General features: G+C 50.3%; 1 protein-coding gene across 1 annotated transcript in view; it reads right to left on the bottom strand.

Annotated features, from left to right (window-relative positions):
- Nucleotides 1-83: 83 nt before the first annotated feature.
- LOC129694176 (atlastin-3-like) overlaps nt 84-14,707 on the bottom strand; it is a 31,021-nt gene continuing 16,397 nt past the window's right edge. The window contains exons 9-14 of the mRNA XM_055630895.1: nt 13,012-13,150; nt 10,257-10,384; nt 5,985-6,041; nt 3,469-3,543; nt 1,561-1,992; nt 84-287 (exon numbers count right to left, since the gene is read on the bottom strand). Coding sequence (XP_055486870.1) covers nt 84-287; nt 1,561-1,992; nt 3,469-3,543; nt 5,985-6,041; nt 10,257-10,384; nt 13,012-13,150 — 1,035 coding nt within the window. The remainder of the gene's footprint in view (nt 288-1,560; nt 1,993-3,468; nt 3,544-5,984; nt 6,042-10,256; nt 10,385-13,011; nt 13,151-14,707) is intronic.

The raw sequence follows: 14,707 nt of genomic DNA, 5'->3' as shown, positions 1-14,707 counted from the left end.
CCCCCCCGGTTTGCTAGTCCATAGTTCGACAGAAGACGGGTCTCTTCTCTTGCGGGGGGGGATTGTGTGGGGGGGGGGGGGAGCTAGCCCGGGGAGGGGGGGTAGTCTTGGTTCCACGTCTGGCTTGTGGCAGTTGGGCGAGTCTGGATCGGAACGCTCAGTGAGCGGGAGTGTGAGAGAGTGTGAGTAGGCGTAAGCTCGCGAGCGTTCCCGGCGGCCGTTGCCAATCCGGTGAGCAGGGCCGCGGGCGGCGTGCTGAAGTAGCGGTTGATGATAGCGTTGGAAACCTGCAACGGGAGATGGGGGGGGGGGGGGTCAGTAAAACAAACAGGCTTTAAACTTTAGAGACACAGTGTGGAAACAGGCCCTTCGGCCCCACCGAGTCCGTGCTAGCCCGACCAGCGATCCCCGCACACTAACACTATCCTACACACACAAAACGCGCAAAGTCTCCAGAGGTCTCCGTCCGGGTTTCCTAAGTGGGACAGGGGCATTTTTACAGTACGACACACACCAACGCTCACTTCCCCAACCTTCTAAACCCTGTCAGCATGCGCAGTTCGAACCTTTCCCTCACAGCGGCAGAGAGCCGGGTTCGATCCCGACCACGGGTGTCGCCTGCGTGCTGTTTGAACATTCTACCTGGGACTGCGTGGGTTTGCTCCGGGTGCTCCGGTTTCCTTCCACAGTCCAAAGAATAGAATAGAATAGTTTCTTTATTGTCATTGTAACATGAACCATGTACAACGAAATTTAAAAATGTCAGCCAGTCAGTGCACCATTCAAACATTTCTAAAAGCTAACGATACATACAAGGTAAAATATTAAAAGATAAACAACTAAAATAAATATCACGAACACAGCACGCATAAACACCCAACCCTCCATCCTTCTGTCGATTCCACAGTTACCACAGTCCCTTAGTCTGTATCGCCCCTGCGTTCCTTGGTGGCTACATTTAGTGCTTTTATAGCAGTGGGGTAAAAACTGTTTTTTAGTCTTTTCGTCCTTGTCCTTGTAGATCTGTACCGTCTGCCTGACGGCAACAGTTCAAACAGGGAGTGTCCGGGGTAGGAAATGTCCTTTATGATACTCTGGGATTTTTTGGTGCAGCGGGAACTGTGTGTAAGTCCTCCAAGGTAAGGAGAGGGCAGCCGACAATCCTCTGGGCGTTGTCAATGGCCCTCTGGAGCGCTTTCCTCTGAGCCGCTGTGCAGCTGGTGTACCACACGCATACACAGTATGTTAGTATGCTCTCAATGGAGCACCGATAAAAGGACAGCAGCAGTCTCTGAGTGATGTTATTCTTCCTGAGCTCCCTCAGGAAGTGCAGTCTCTGCTGGACCTTTTTCAGCAGCGCAGTGGTGTTCACGCTCCACGTGTACAAGGCGTACAGGTTAATTGGAGGTTAATTGGCTTGGCCTAATTGTAAGTTGTCCCTGGTGTGTGTAGGGTCGTTCTAGTGTAGTGTGTGTAGGGCAGTGCTAGTGTGCTAGTGTGCTAGTGATCGCTGGTCTAACTTACTCCTGCAACTATTGTCTATTGTCTATTGAGACTCACCCCTCCGAGGAGAGCTTCGCTGACGGAATCGATGACCTCGCCCAGCATGGATGCCTGCCCGCTGTACTTGATGTAGGACCAGGTCATGAGAATTAGCATGGCGATGCCGGTGACAAAGTTGAAGATGGAGGTGAGGAACGAGAGGCCCAGCAGGCCGACAAAGCCTGAGACCATGTGCATGACGATGATGACCAGCAACATGGCGGCTGGGGTGCGGATCAGGCTGAAGAAGTTCTTGCTGCGGTTAAACTTGACGTAGCTCTCCAGCATCTCGTCGATCTCCGCCTGCAGCTGCACCTCGTAGCGCTGGGCCAGCAGCGCGCCGCCCATCTTCTTGGTGGTGCGGAACTTCTCCAGCGCAGTCTCCCGGTAAACCATGTGTCGCTCACGCAGCTTGTTGGGGTTCAGGTACGCCTTGTCCCCACCGCATAGCTGCAGGGGGGGGGGGTTAGAGGGGTTGGGGTGAGAGGTCACACACACGTACACATACACACACACACAGACGTGTAGACACACACACACGAGACATACATGTACACACACACGCGTAGACACATGTACACACACACACGCGTAGACACACACACACACGCGTAGACACACACACACAGAGACATACACGTACACACACACACACGTAGACACACACGCGTAGACACATGACACACACACACACGTACACACACACACACACGTAGACACACACACAGACACACACAGAGACACACACACACACACACACACACACACACACACACACACACACACGCGTACACACACACACGTGGACACACACACACACACATACACGTACACACACACGCGTAGACACATGTACACACACACGCGTAGACACATGTACACACACACGCACACATACACACACACACACGTAGACACACACACACACACACATACACGTACACACACACACGCGTAGACACATGTACACACACGTACACACAGACGCGTAGACCCACACACACGTACACACAGACGCATAGACATGCGTACACAGATGCGTAGACAAACGTACACACAGATGAGTAGACACACACACAGGTACACACAGACGCGTAGACACGCATACACACACACACACACGCACACACACACACAGACACGTAGACAGACACACACACATATTCACACACACACACACAGACAAGTAGACAGACACACACAGACATATTCACACACAGACAGGTAGACACACACGCACAAACACGCCACACAGACACACATACACCCACGCGTATGCACACATACACATACGCACACAGACTTAGACACACACATAGATACGCACGCACACAGTCACACATGCGCACGCACACAGGCGCACGCACACAGACACATGTGCATGCAAAGACACACACACGCTTGCGCACACAAACACATGCACAGGCAGACACACGCAGTCAAACATACGCACACACACACACACACACACACACACACACACAGACACACACACACGCTTGCGCACACAAACACACGCACAGGCACACACAGACACACATACACATACACACACACACACAGACACACACACGTACACACACACTAATGCACAGACAGACACGTGCGTGCGCAGACACACATCGGCGGAGGTGAGGATTGAACCCGGGTCCCTGGTGCTGTGAGGCAGCGGCCCACATGCTGTGCCACCGTGCCACGCACACCACGCACACAGGGTACGCTTGGACATAAAAACACTGCACAGGCAGACTACACGCAGTCACACATACCGCATGACCTGTAATGGTAACACACACACACTAATGCACACTGACACGTGCGCGCGCAGACGGCGGCGGATTGAGGATTCTGCCGTGGCCCTGGTGGATAAGAGGGAGCGGATGCGCTTTGCCACCGTGCCACATGCCCAGGTAACAGGACATAAACCCCCCCCTCCATGACCTGTTGGTAATAATCCTTTGCCGCTGACATCGCCGCGCGGTTATTGGCTTCTGCCGTGGCCTGGTGGATAAGAGGGAGGATGAGTTTTACATGAATATCTCCCCCCCCCCCCACACCGTCTCCTCGATACCCTGCCCACAACCCTGCGCACTGCAGGGCCCAGTTGTTTCAGTTTCAGCCCGACTTGCCAAAACCAATAGCCCCACCAAACTGCCCAGATCCCCCTAAACCTGTCCTATTATCCATGTCCCTGTCCACATGTCAGTAAAAAAAGGTGTCGCAGCGGGTAGAGCTGCTGCCTCACAGGGCCAGAGACCCGGGTTCAACCCCCGACTACGGGCGCTGTCTGTGCGGAGTTTGCACCGTCTCCCCGTGAACTGCGTGGGTTTTCCCCGGGTGCTCCAGTTTCCTCCCAGACGTGCGGGTTTGGCTTGGTATGACAAATTTGTCGCTGGTGTGCGTTAGTGCGCGGGGATCGCTGGTCGGCGCGGACTCGTCGGGCAGAAGAAAGGCCTGTTTCCGCGCTGTATCTCGAAGACTAAACCACCTGCCTCAACTCACGCCTCTGACCGGTTCCTATTAAATCTCCCCCCCCCCCCCCACCCCCCCATCCTGTGAAGGCTTACGAAGTTAGCCATGTCTCCAAAAACTCGCACCAGCATCTACAGGTGGTCCATAGAAAGAATTTTATCGGCATTGTGGACACTGCAAACCAACCTCCCTTCTATCGAGGAGGAACAGCAACTCATATTTCGCTTGGGTAGTTTACACCCCAGCAGTATGAACGCTGACTTTTCTAACTGCAGATAGCCCTTCCTTTCCCTCTCCATCCCCTCCCCCTTCCCAGTTCTCCCACTAGTCTTTAAGAAGGAAATTGGAGGAACAGCGCCTCATATTCCGCTTGGGCAGTCTGCACCCTAGCGGCATAAATATTGAATTCTCCAATTTCCGGTAGCCCCTGATGTCTCCTCCCCTTCTCAGCTCTGCCTCAGCCCTCGGGCTCCTCATCTTCCATTTTCCTTTCTTCTCCCCACCTCCATCAGTCTGAAGAAGGGTTTCGGCCCGAAACGTTGCCTATTTCCTTCGCTCCATAGATGCTGCCTCACCCGCTGAGTTTCTCCAGCACTTTTGTCTACCTCCCACTAATCTTACTGTCTCCGACTACATTCTATCTCTGTCCCGCCCCCTCCCCTGACATCAGTCTGAAGAAGGGTCTCGACCCGAAACGTCGCCCATTCCTTCGCTCCATAGATGCTGCTGCACCCGCTGAGTTACTCCAGCATTTTGTGTCTATGTTCCATTTAAACCAGCACCTGCAGTTCTTTCTTACACCATTCCGATAAAAATCCGCCTGCCTGTTCTTGCCACCAAAGTGGATAACCTCACATTTATCCACATTATACTGCATCTGCCACGCATCTGCCCACTCACACAACCAGTCCAAGTCACCCTGCAGCCTCATAGCATCCTCCTCGCAGCTCACACTGCCGCCCAGCTTTGTGTCATCCGCAAACTGTGCGATGTTACATTTAATTCCCTCGTCTAAATCAAGGTTTGTCAAGGAGGACTCTCTCGAACTTCTACAGGTGCACAGTAGAGAGAGCATGCTGACCGGTTGCATCGTGGCTTGGTTCGGCAACTTGAGCGCCCTGGAGAGGAAGAGACTACAAAAAGTAGTAAACACTGCCCAGTCCATCATCGGCTCTGACCTCCCTTCCATCGAGGGGATTTATCGCAGTCGCTGCCTCAAAAAGGCTGGCAGTATCATCAAAGACCCACACACCACCCTGGCCACACACTCAACTCCCCGCTACCTTCAGGTAGAAGGTACAGGAGCCTGAAGACTGCAACGTCCAGGTTCAGGAATAGCTACTTCCCCACAGCCATCAGGCTATTAAACCTGGCTCGGACAAAACTGTGAACATTAATAACCCATTATCTGTTTATTTGCACTTTACCAGTTTATTTACTGATGTGTGTCTATATTTATATAATTCAGATTCAGATTCAATTTTAATTGTCATTGTCAGTGTACAGTACAGAGACAACGAAATGCATTAATAATAGTGTTTTGTTTGTAGGGACAGTGCATATTAGTTAACATTTTGCATGTAAATATGCGAGATTGTAGCTAATCAGCAGCTAATTTCCGTCTCTAGTCCCAGGCAATGGTAGGTGAAGTGTCTCGGCCAAGGACACAACGACAGTACACACTCCAAGCAGGATTCGAACCGTCCACCTTCAGGTTGCCAGCCAAACACTTAGCCCATTGCGCCATCTGTCGCCCTGGTATATGGATATATAATGGTATATAATATATGGTATATAATGGTATATGGACACACTGATCTGTTCTGTAAATGCCTACTATGTTCTGTTGTGCTGAAGCAAAGCAAGAATTTCATTGTCCTATCTGGGACACATGACAATAAACTCACTTGACTTGTTAATAATATTACAACTAAACTAAGCGTCTTGTGGTTTGAAGTACGAGGCCTTACCTCCAGTATGGACCTGGGATGAGGCAAGTCTTCCCCCTGGAAAATCTTCACGTATGCCTGTGGAAATGAAGCAGAGGGACTCAACAGGGCGGGCACTGGGGACAAGAGACCAGTGGAGAATAAGGTGCGGTGTTCCTCACAGCCCGGCTGGGCTTGCGTTAGGGTTATGGGGCAACGCAGCACGGAGACAGGCCCTTCGGCCCAACGAGTCCGTGCCGACCCAAGTAGGCCATTCTGGGCTAGTCCCATTTGCCGACATTGTGCAGCACAGCACAGGGATCATAGAAACATAGAAAATAGGTGCAGGAGGAGGCCATTCGGCCCTTCAAGCCAGCACTGTTCGCCATTCATTGTCATCATAGAAACATAGAAACTAGGTGCAGGAGTAGGCCATTCGGCCCTTCGAGCCTGCACCGCCATTTAATATGATCATGGCTGATCATCCAACTCAGTATCCCGTATCTGCCTTCTCTCCATACCCTCTGATCCCCTTGGCCACAAGGGCCACATCTAACTCCCTCTTAAATATAGCCAATGAACTGTGGCCTCGACTACCCTCTGTGGCAGAGAGTTCCAGAGATTCACCACTCTCTGTGTGAAAAAAGTTCTCCTCATCTCGGTTTTAAAGGATTTCCCCCTTATCCTTAAGCTGTGACCCCTTGTCCTGGACTTCCCCAACATCGGGAACAATCTTCCTGCATCTAGCCTGTCCAACCCCTTAAGAATTTTGTAAGTTTCTATAAGATCCCCTCTCAATCATGGCTGATCGTCCCCTATCAATAACCCGTGCCTGCCTTCTCCCCATTTCCCTTGACTCCACTAGCCCCTAGAGCTCTATCTAACTTACTCTTAAATCCATCCAGTGACTTGGCCTCCACTGCCCTTCGAGCCAGCACCGCCATTCAACGTGATCAAGGCTGATCATCCCCAATCAGTTCCCCGTTCCCCCTGACTCCACTATCTTCAAGAGCCCCGTCTAGCTCTCTCTTGAAAGTATCCAGAGAACCGGCCTCCACCGCCCTCTGAGGCAGAGAATTCCACAGACTCACAACTAACTCTCTGGGTGAAAATGTGTTTCCTCGTCTCCGTTCTAAATGGCCGACCCCTTATTCTTAAACTGCCTGCCTGCAGGTGATCCATCTCCCTCCATTCCCTGCATATCCGTGTGCCTAACTACATGTTTCCTCAACGCCACGATCGTACCTGCCTCCACCAACACCCCTGGCAGCGGCCACCATGCCCACACCACCCTCTTGCCACGGCACATCTCCTTTAAGCTTTGCCCCTCTCGCCTTAAAGCTACGCCCTCTAGTGTTGGACATCTCCACTCTGAGGTAGAAAGGTTCTGACTGTCTACCCTATCTACGTCGTAGACAAGCACCCGTAATCGGGGTGGAACCCGGGTCTCTGGCGCTGTGGGGTCAGTGCTGGAATGGCGAGGGGGAAGTTGAAATGTTTGGCAACTTAAAGCAGGGAGTGCAGCGTAGATTCATCAGGTTAATTCCCTGGATTGCGGGACTGACATATGTGGAAAGAATGGGTCAACTGGGCTTGTATTTAGAAGGATGAGAGGGCATCTTATAGAAACATATAAGGGGTTGGACAGGCTAGATGCAGGAAAAATGTTCCCGATGTTAGGGGGAGTCCAGAACAAGGGGGTCACAGTTTCAGAATGAGGGGTAGACCATTTACGACTGAAAATAGACAATAGGTGCAGGAGTAGAGGCCATTCGGCCCTTCGAGCCAGCACCGCCATTCAATGTGATCATGGCTGATCATCCCCAATCAGTACCCCGTTCCTGCCTTCTCCCCTGACTCCCCTATTTTTAAGAGCCCTGTCTAGCTCTCTCTTGAAAGTATCCAGAGAACCGGCCTCCACCGCCCTCTGAGGCAGAGAATTCCACAGACTCAGACTCAGACTGAGATGAGGAAAATCTTTGTGAATTGTGGAATTCTCTGCCACAGAAGGCAGTGGAGGCCGATTCGCTGGGTGTTTTCAATATAGAGTTGTACTTAGCTCTGGGCTAACGGAATCAAGGGAAAAAAGCAGGAATTTAAGTGATCAGCCATGATAATATTGAATGGCGGTATTGGCACGAAGGGCCGAATGGCCTCCTCCTGCACCTATTTTAAAACATGAAAAAAAGCCCGACTCCTGTGTAGCTCCTGGGAGAATGTTTGACCTACGAACATCTTGCTGTCCATTCTCAGCTGTTGTGTGCTGCCCGTCCTGTTTATTGAACCAAGAGTCGACCTCGCTTGCGTCACCGTTTAAATATAAAGGCTTGGTCATTTAAGCCGGAGATGAGGCAGGGGATAGTTGGCAAAGTTTCTCTCAGAGAGACTCGAGTTTGTCTCGCGAGTCTTCAGATGCGACACAGTGCGCTATCATTGGTTTTTTTTTGTTTCTTCTTCAATGCGTAGTTTTGAGCAGGAACATAGAAACATAGAAACATAGAAATTAGGTGCAGGAGTAGGCCATTCGGCCCTTCGAGCCTGCACCGCCATTCAATATGATCATGGCTGATCATCCAACTCAGTATCCCGTACCTGCCTTCTCTCCATACCCCCTGATCCCCTTAGCCACAAGGGCCACATCTAACTCCCTCTTAAATATAGCCAATGAAGTGGCCTCAACTACCCTCTGTGGCAGAGAGTTCCAGAGATTCACCACTCTCTGCGTGAAAAAAGTTCTTCTCATCTCGGTTTTAAAGGATTTCCCCTTTATCCTTAAGCTGTGACCCCTTGTCCTGGACTTCCCTAACATCGGGAACAATCTTCCTGCATCTAGCCTGTCCAACCCCTTAAGAATTTTGTAAGTTTCTATAAGATCCCCTCTCAATCTTCTAAATTCTAGAGAGTATAAACCAAGTCTATCCAGTCTTTCTTCATAAGACAGTCCTGACATCCCAGGAATCAGTCTGGTGAACCGTCTCTGCACTCCCTCTATGGCAATAATGTCCTTCCTCAGATTTGGAGACCAAAAACTGTACGCAATACTCCAGGTGTGGTCTCACCAAGACCCTGTACAACTGCAGTAGAACGGGCCCTTCATTTGCACATGATCACAATGAATGGCGGTGCTGGCTCGAAGGGCCGAATGGCCTCCTCCTGCACCTATTTTCTATGATGTTGGGGTGAGTCCAGAAGCAGGGGGACACAACTTAAGGAAAAGGCAGACAAAAATGCTGGAGAAACTCAGAGGGTTGAGGCAGCATCTATGGAGCAAAGGAAATAGGCGACGTTTCGGGTCGAAACCCTTCTTCAGAGATGCTGCCTCGCCCGCTGAGTTTCTCCAGCATTTTTGTCTATCTTCGATTTTCCAGCATCTGCAGTTCCTTCTTGAACATTTAAGAATAAGGGGTCGGCCATGTAGAACGGAGATGAGGAAAAACCTTTTTCACCCGGAGGGTTGTGAGTCTGTGGAATTCTCTACCTCGGAAGGCAGTGGAGGCCAATTCTCTGGATGCTTTCAAGAGAGAGATAGATAGAGTTCTTAGGGGCCACAGTTTAAGAATAAGGGATAAGCCATTTAGAACGGAGACGAAGAAACACTTTTTCTCACAGAGAGTGGTGAGTCTGTGGAATTCCCTGCCTCAGAGGGCGGTGGAGGCCGGTTCTCTGGATGCTTTCATAGAAACATAGAAAATAGGTGCAGGAGTAGGCCATTCGACCCTCCGAGCCTGCACCACCATTCGATATGATCATGGCTGATCATCCAACTCAGTATCCCAATCCTGCCTTTCTCTCCATACCCCCTGATCCCTTTAGCCACAAGGGCAACATCTAACTCCCTCTTAAATATAGCCAATGAACTGTGGCCTCAACTACCTTCTGTGGCAGAGAATTCCACAGATTCACCACTCTCTGTGTATTTTTTGATTTTCTTTTTCGTCGTTAAAAGATTTCCCTCTACTACGGAAACTGATGCAAAACCCTGCATCTGGACTTGTACCCAACACTTGTATTCTGTGCGATGAGCCTGTCCAGTTAAGAATTTTGAATTGAATAAGATCCCCCTCAATCTTCTAATCTCTTATCCTTAAACTGTTTCAAGAGAGAGCTAGATAGGGCTCTTAAAGATAGCAGAGTCAGGGGATATGGGGAGAAGGCAGGAACGGGGTACTGATTGTGGATGATCAGCCGTGATCATATTGAATGGCGGTGCTGGCTCGAAGGGCCGAATGGCCTCTACTCCTGCACCTGTGTGTCTATGTTTCTTACGCAGCCCCAATCTGATGTTTGCCGGGAAACCTCCGAAGCTCGACTTACCTTAAAATACTCCAGCAGGTTCTTGCAACTGACCTTCGAGCCACCGATTTCTTTCTCCACCAGGTTTTCTGGTTTGAGCAGCAGCCCCACCAACTCCTGGAGGTGAATCTTGAAATCATCTTCGATATCTGCCGCGGGATAGTTACTGTGTGAGTGTTGCAGCCCGCACGGACACTTTGCAACATGCGCTGAAGCCAATTAACCTGCCAAGCTGCATGTCTTTGAACCTTCTGAACCTTGGAGTCACAGCAGGGCAGTACTCTGCATATCGCCAACTTGGATAATAAAATTTAACATTTTATCAAGCCAATTAACTGACAAACCTGTACGTCTTTGGAGTGCGGGAGGAAACCGAAGTTCTCGGAGAAAGGATTATTAAGGGTTTGGACACACGCTAGAGGCAGGAAACATGTTCCCGATGTTGGGGGAGTCCAGAACCAGGGGCCACACACACACACACACAGTTTAAGAATAAGGGGTCGGCCATTTAGAACGGAGACGAGGAAACAACTTTTTCTCACAGAGAGTTGTGAGTCTGTGGAATTCCCTGCCACAGAGGGCGGTGGTGGCCGGTTCTCTGGATGCTTTCAAGAGAATGGCGGTGCAGGCTCGAAGGGCCGAATGGCCTACTCCTGCACCTAATTTCTATGTTTCTATGTTTCTAAGAGAGTGCTAGATAGGGCTCTTAAAGATAGCGGAGTCAGGGGAGAAGGCAGGAACGGGGTACTGATTGGGGATGATCAGCCATGATCACATTGAATGGCGGTGCTGCCTCGAAGGGCCGAAGGGCCTCTACTCCTGCACCTATTGTCTATTGTTTATAAAAAACCCACGGGGAGTAGGTACAAACTCCGTACAGACAGCACCCGTAGTCGGGATCGAACCCGGGTCTCTGGTGCGGCATTTCTGCTGTAAAGCAGCAAATCTACCGCAACTGTACCACCGTGACTGCCCTCTGGAGTGTGGGAGGAAACCAGAGCACCCGGAGAAAACCCACGCGGTCCACGGGGAGAATGTAAGGCAGCAACTCTACCACCCCGAAGGTTAAAATGCCCCGTGGCGTGTAGGGGGCAGGGAGATAGTGGGATAACGCAATCAGTGGCGACCGTCGGCCAGCACGGACTGGTCGGGCTGAATGGCCTGATTCCTGTGGTGCACTGGTCCAGTTCTATGCAAGTGGTGATAAATGGGCTTTGTGTAGATGGGTGATTGAAGGACCCAATGGGCCGAAGGGCCTGTTTCCTGTGGTGTACTGCTCTAGAGAACTGCAGATGCTGGGAAAATCGAAGGTAGACAAAAATGCTGGAGGAACTCAGCGGGTGAGGCAGCATCTATGGAGCGACGGAATAGGTGACGTTTCGGGTCTTCAGACACTTCTAAGTAAGTGGCGGTAAATGGATTACGTACAGAGTGTCAGGGGTGTAGAAAGACTGGATAGACTTGGTTTTTGCAGAGGGTGGTGAAAATAGAATTTAATTGTGTTGCACCATAGAGGGAGTGCAGAGACGGTTCACCAGACTGATTCCTGGGATGTCAGGACTGTCTTCATGAAGAAAGACTGGATAGACTTGGCTTATACTCTCTAGAATTTAGGAGATTGAGGGGGGATCTTATAGAAACTTACAAAATTCTCAAGGGGTTGGACAGGCTAGAAGCAGGAAGATTGTTCCCGATGTTGGGGAAGTCCAGGACAAGGGGTCACAGCTTAAGGATAAAGGGGAAATCCTTTAAGACCGAGATGAGAAGAACTTTTTTCACACAGAGAGTGGTGAATCTCTGGAACTCTCTGCCACAGAGGGTAGTTGAGGCCAGTTCATTGGCTATATTTAAGAGGGAGTTAGATGTGGCCCTTGTGGCTAAGGGGATCAGGGGGTATGGAGAGAAGGCAGGTACGGGATACTGAGTTGGATGATCAGCCATGATCATATTGAATGGCGGTGCAGGCTCGAAGGGCCGAATGGCCTACTCCTGCACCTAATTTCTATGTTTCTATGTTTCTATGTGTTGGGGGAGAAGGCAGGAGCATGGGGTTGACAAGGAGAGATAGGTCAGCCATGATTGAATGGCGGAGTGGGCCGATGGGCCGAATGGCCTAATTCTGCCCCCGGAACTTGTGAACGGGAGGTGGGACGTCGTGAGGGGCCGCTGAATGAACTGGACCCCCTCTCATAGATACATAGATAATACGTGCAGGAGCCATTCGGCCCATCGTGTCCACTCTATCCACAATCATGGCTGATCTCTGCCTCCAAACCCAATTTCATAAAAACATAGACAATAGGTGCAGGAGTAGAGGCCATTCGGCCCTTCGAGCCTGCACCATTCGCCATTCAATATGATCATGGCTGATCATCCAACTCAGTATCCCATCCCTGCCTTCTCTCCATTCCCCCTGATCCCTTTAGCCACAAGGGCCACATCTAACTCCCTCTTAAATATAGCCAATGAACTGTGTGGCCTCAACTACCTTCTGTGGCAGAGAATTCCACAGATTCACCACTCTCTGTGTGTGAAAAATGTTTTTCTCATCTCGGTCTTAAAGGATTTCCCCCTTATCCTTAAGCTGTGACCCCTTGTCCTGGACTTCCCCAACATCGGGAACAATCTTCCTGCATCTAGCCTGTCCAACCCCTTAAGAATTTTGTACGTTTCTATAAGATCCCCCCTCAATCTCCTAAATTCTAGCGAGTATAAGCCTCCCCACCCATCTCTCCCTCCCTCCCTCCCTCCCCGCCCATCTTTGCCCCACGCCTACCTTTCAGCTTGCCGTCGAAGGTGGGGTTGGTGGCCACCTTGAGGCCTGGGTGAGGCATAACGAAGCATTGGATCTTCCTGAAGCAGGAGTGGATGTGCTTCCGTACCAACTGCAGCTCTTCATGTTGGTGGGCCTTGACCTAGGCCAAGAATCGAGAGCGTTTTTACTTATCAAACTAGTGGGATCTCCTCCGCGGAGAGTGTCACCTTGTCATGGTGGAGGAGCTTGTGTGGCCGTGAGATTTTATTTATTTTTTAATTTTTATTATTCATTTAGCGTACAAAAGTATAAACCGCGGCACATGGCAGAACACATTTGATGAAGCCGAATTTTAGTTAAAAATACTTAGTGTCAAATTAAGCTTGCCTCAGGTTGCGGTGCGTGAGATAAAAAATACTATAACATTGTCTCCCAAGTGACAGGCAGAGAAGGAGCTAGAGAGATATCTTTGAAGTAAGATGCCATAAACCAAATGACCAATGTTTATGGGGGAGGAGGCAATAAAGGAAGAGAGAAATAGCCAGTCACATCTTTGTAAACAAATGGCCTATGTTTATGAGGGACCAAGTGACAGAGAGGAAGCAGCGAAAAGAGCTAGGGTGGTCTCTTTGGAGATAAAATGACCTAAAGCAAATGGCCAATGTTTTTAGTATATCTTGTACCATGTAAACAAAAGGTTTGATGTGATGCATTCTGTGGAAACCTTTTCCTGAACCTCTGACCATGAATAATGTCTGTTGAATGTGCTAAGGGGACAAAAAAACCCTATTTAAGGCAATGTAATTCTGTTGTTCGGGGAAGGTGGCTGAGCACAGTGAAGTGTCTACATTGGTCACTTAGCTGGAAATCTCTCTCCCTTCCATCAGCCGATGTTAAGTAAAGTTTTGAACTGGTCTACCAAACAGTTTGTGTGGTGTCTGTTTATTAAGAAGCGAACCTGGTTTAGTAGTTAAAATAAGTAGCTCTTTCACATTTATTGTACAGCTTCAATCTTAATTTTTAGCTATAGATGAGAAAGAAGAAAGGAGAAAAAGCAAGAGAGAGAGAGAGTGATTGAATTTATTTGTCATTCAGACCTTTCGTTGCCTTGCAGTCATACACATAATAAAAATGAAAAGACCCACAATAAACACAAATTTTACATCCACCACAGTGAGTTCACCTCCTCACCGTGCTGGAAGGCAAAAGTCTTTGTCTCTTCCCTCCTTGTTCTACCTCTACGCCGAGGCGATCCAGGCTTCTGTTGTGGTGACCCCGCCGGGCGATGGCAAGTAATGTCAGTCCCGCGGCTGAATCCGAGCTCCGCGAACGGGCCGGTTCAAACTCCGCGGTCGAAGCCGCCGCCCCCCAGTCCAGCGGACGCAGCTGTTGTGGCGGGAGCTCCGGAGAACAGGTCACCAACCTGGGACCCGCGAGCTCCCGACGGTGTCGTCCACAGGGCCCGGCGGCCGGGCCTCCGAAGCTGCTGCAAACGCCGCCACAGCCCCCCAGTCATTAGGCAGCGGACGGAGACGGCACGCTGTTAACTGGCGGGAGCTACTTCGGTTCCTGTGTGTCAACAGATGACCTCACTCGGACCCACCCTGATCAAGACCATCAGCGAGCTCCCATCTGTCTCCTCAGATCGGTGAACTTCTACCGCTGCACCATCGAGAGCATCCTTACCAACTGCATCACAGTATGGTACGGCAACTGC

The sequence above is a fragment of the Leucoraja erinacea genome, unplaced genomic scaffold (assembly GCF_028641065.1).
Source record: "Leucoraja erinacea ecotype New England unplaced genomic scaffold, Leri_hhj_1 Leri_568S, whole genome shotgun sequence".
Lineage (NCBI taxonomy): Eukaryota > Metazoa > Chordata > Chondrichthyes > Rajiformes > Rajidae > Leucoraja > Leucoraja erinaceus.
This window is presented reverse-complemented; position numbering and strand designations above follow the sequence as displayed.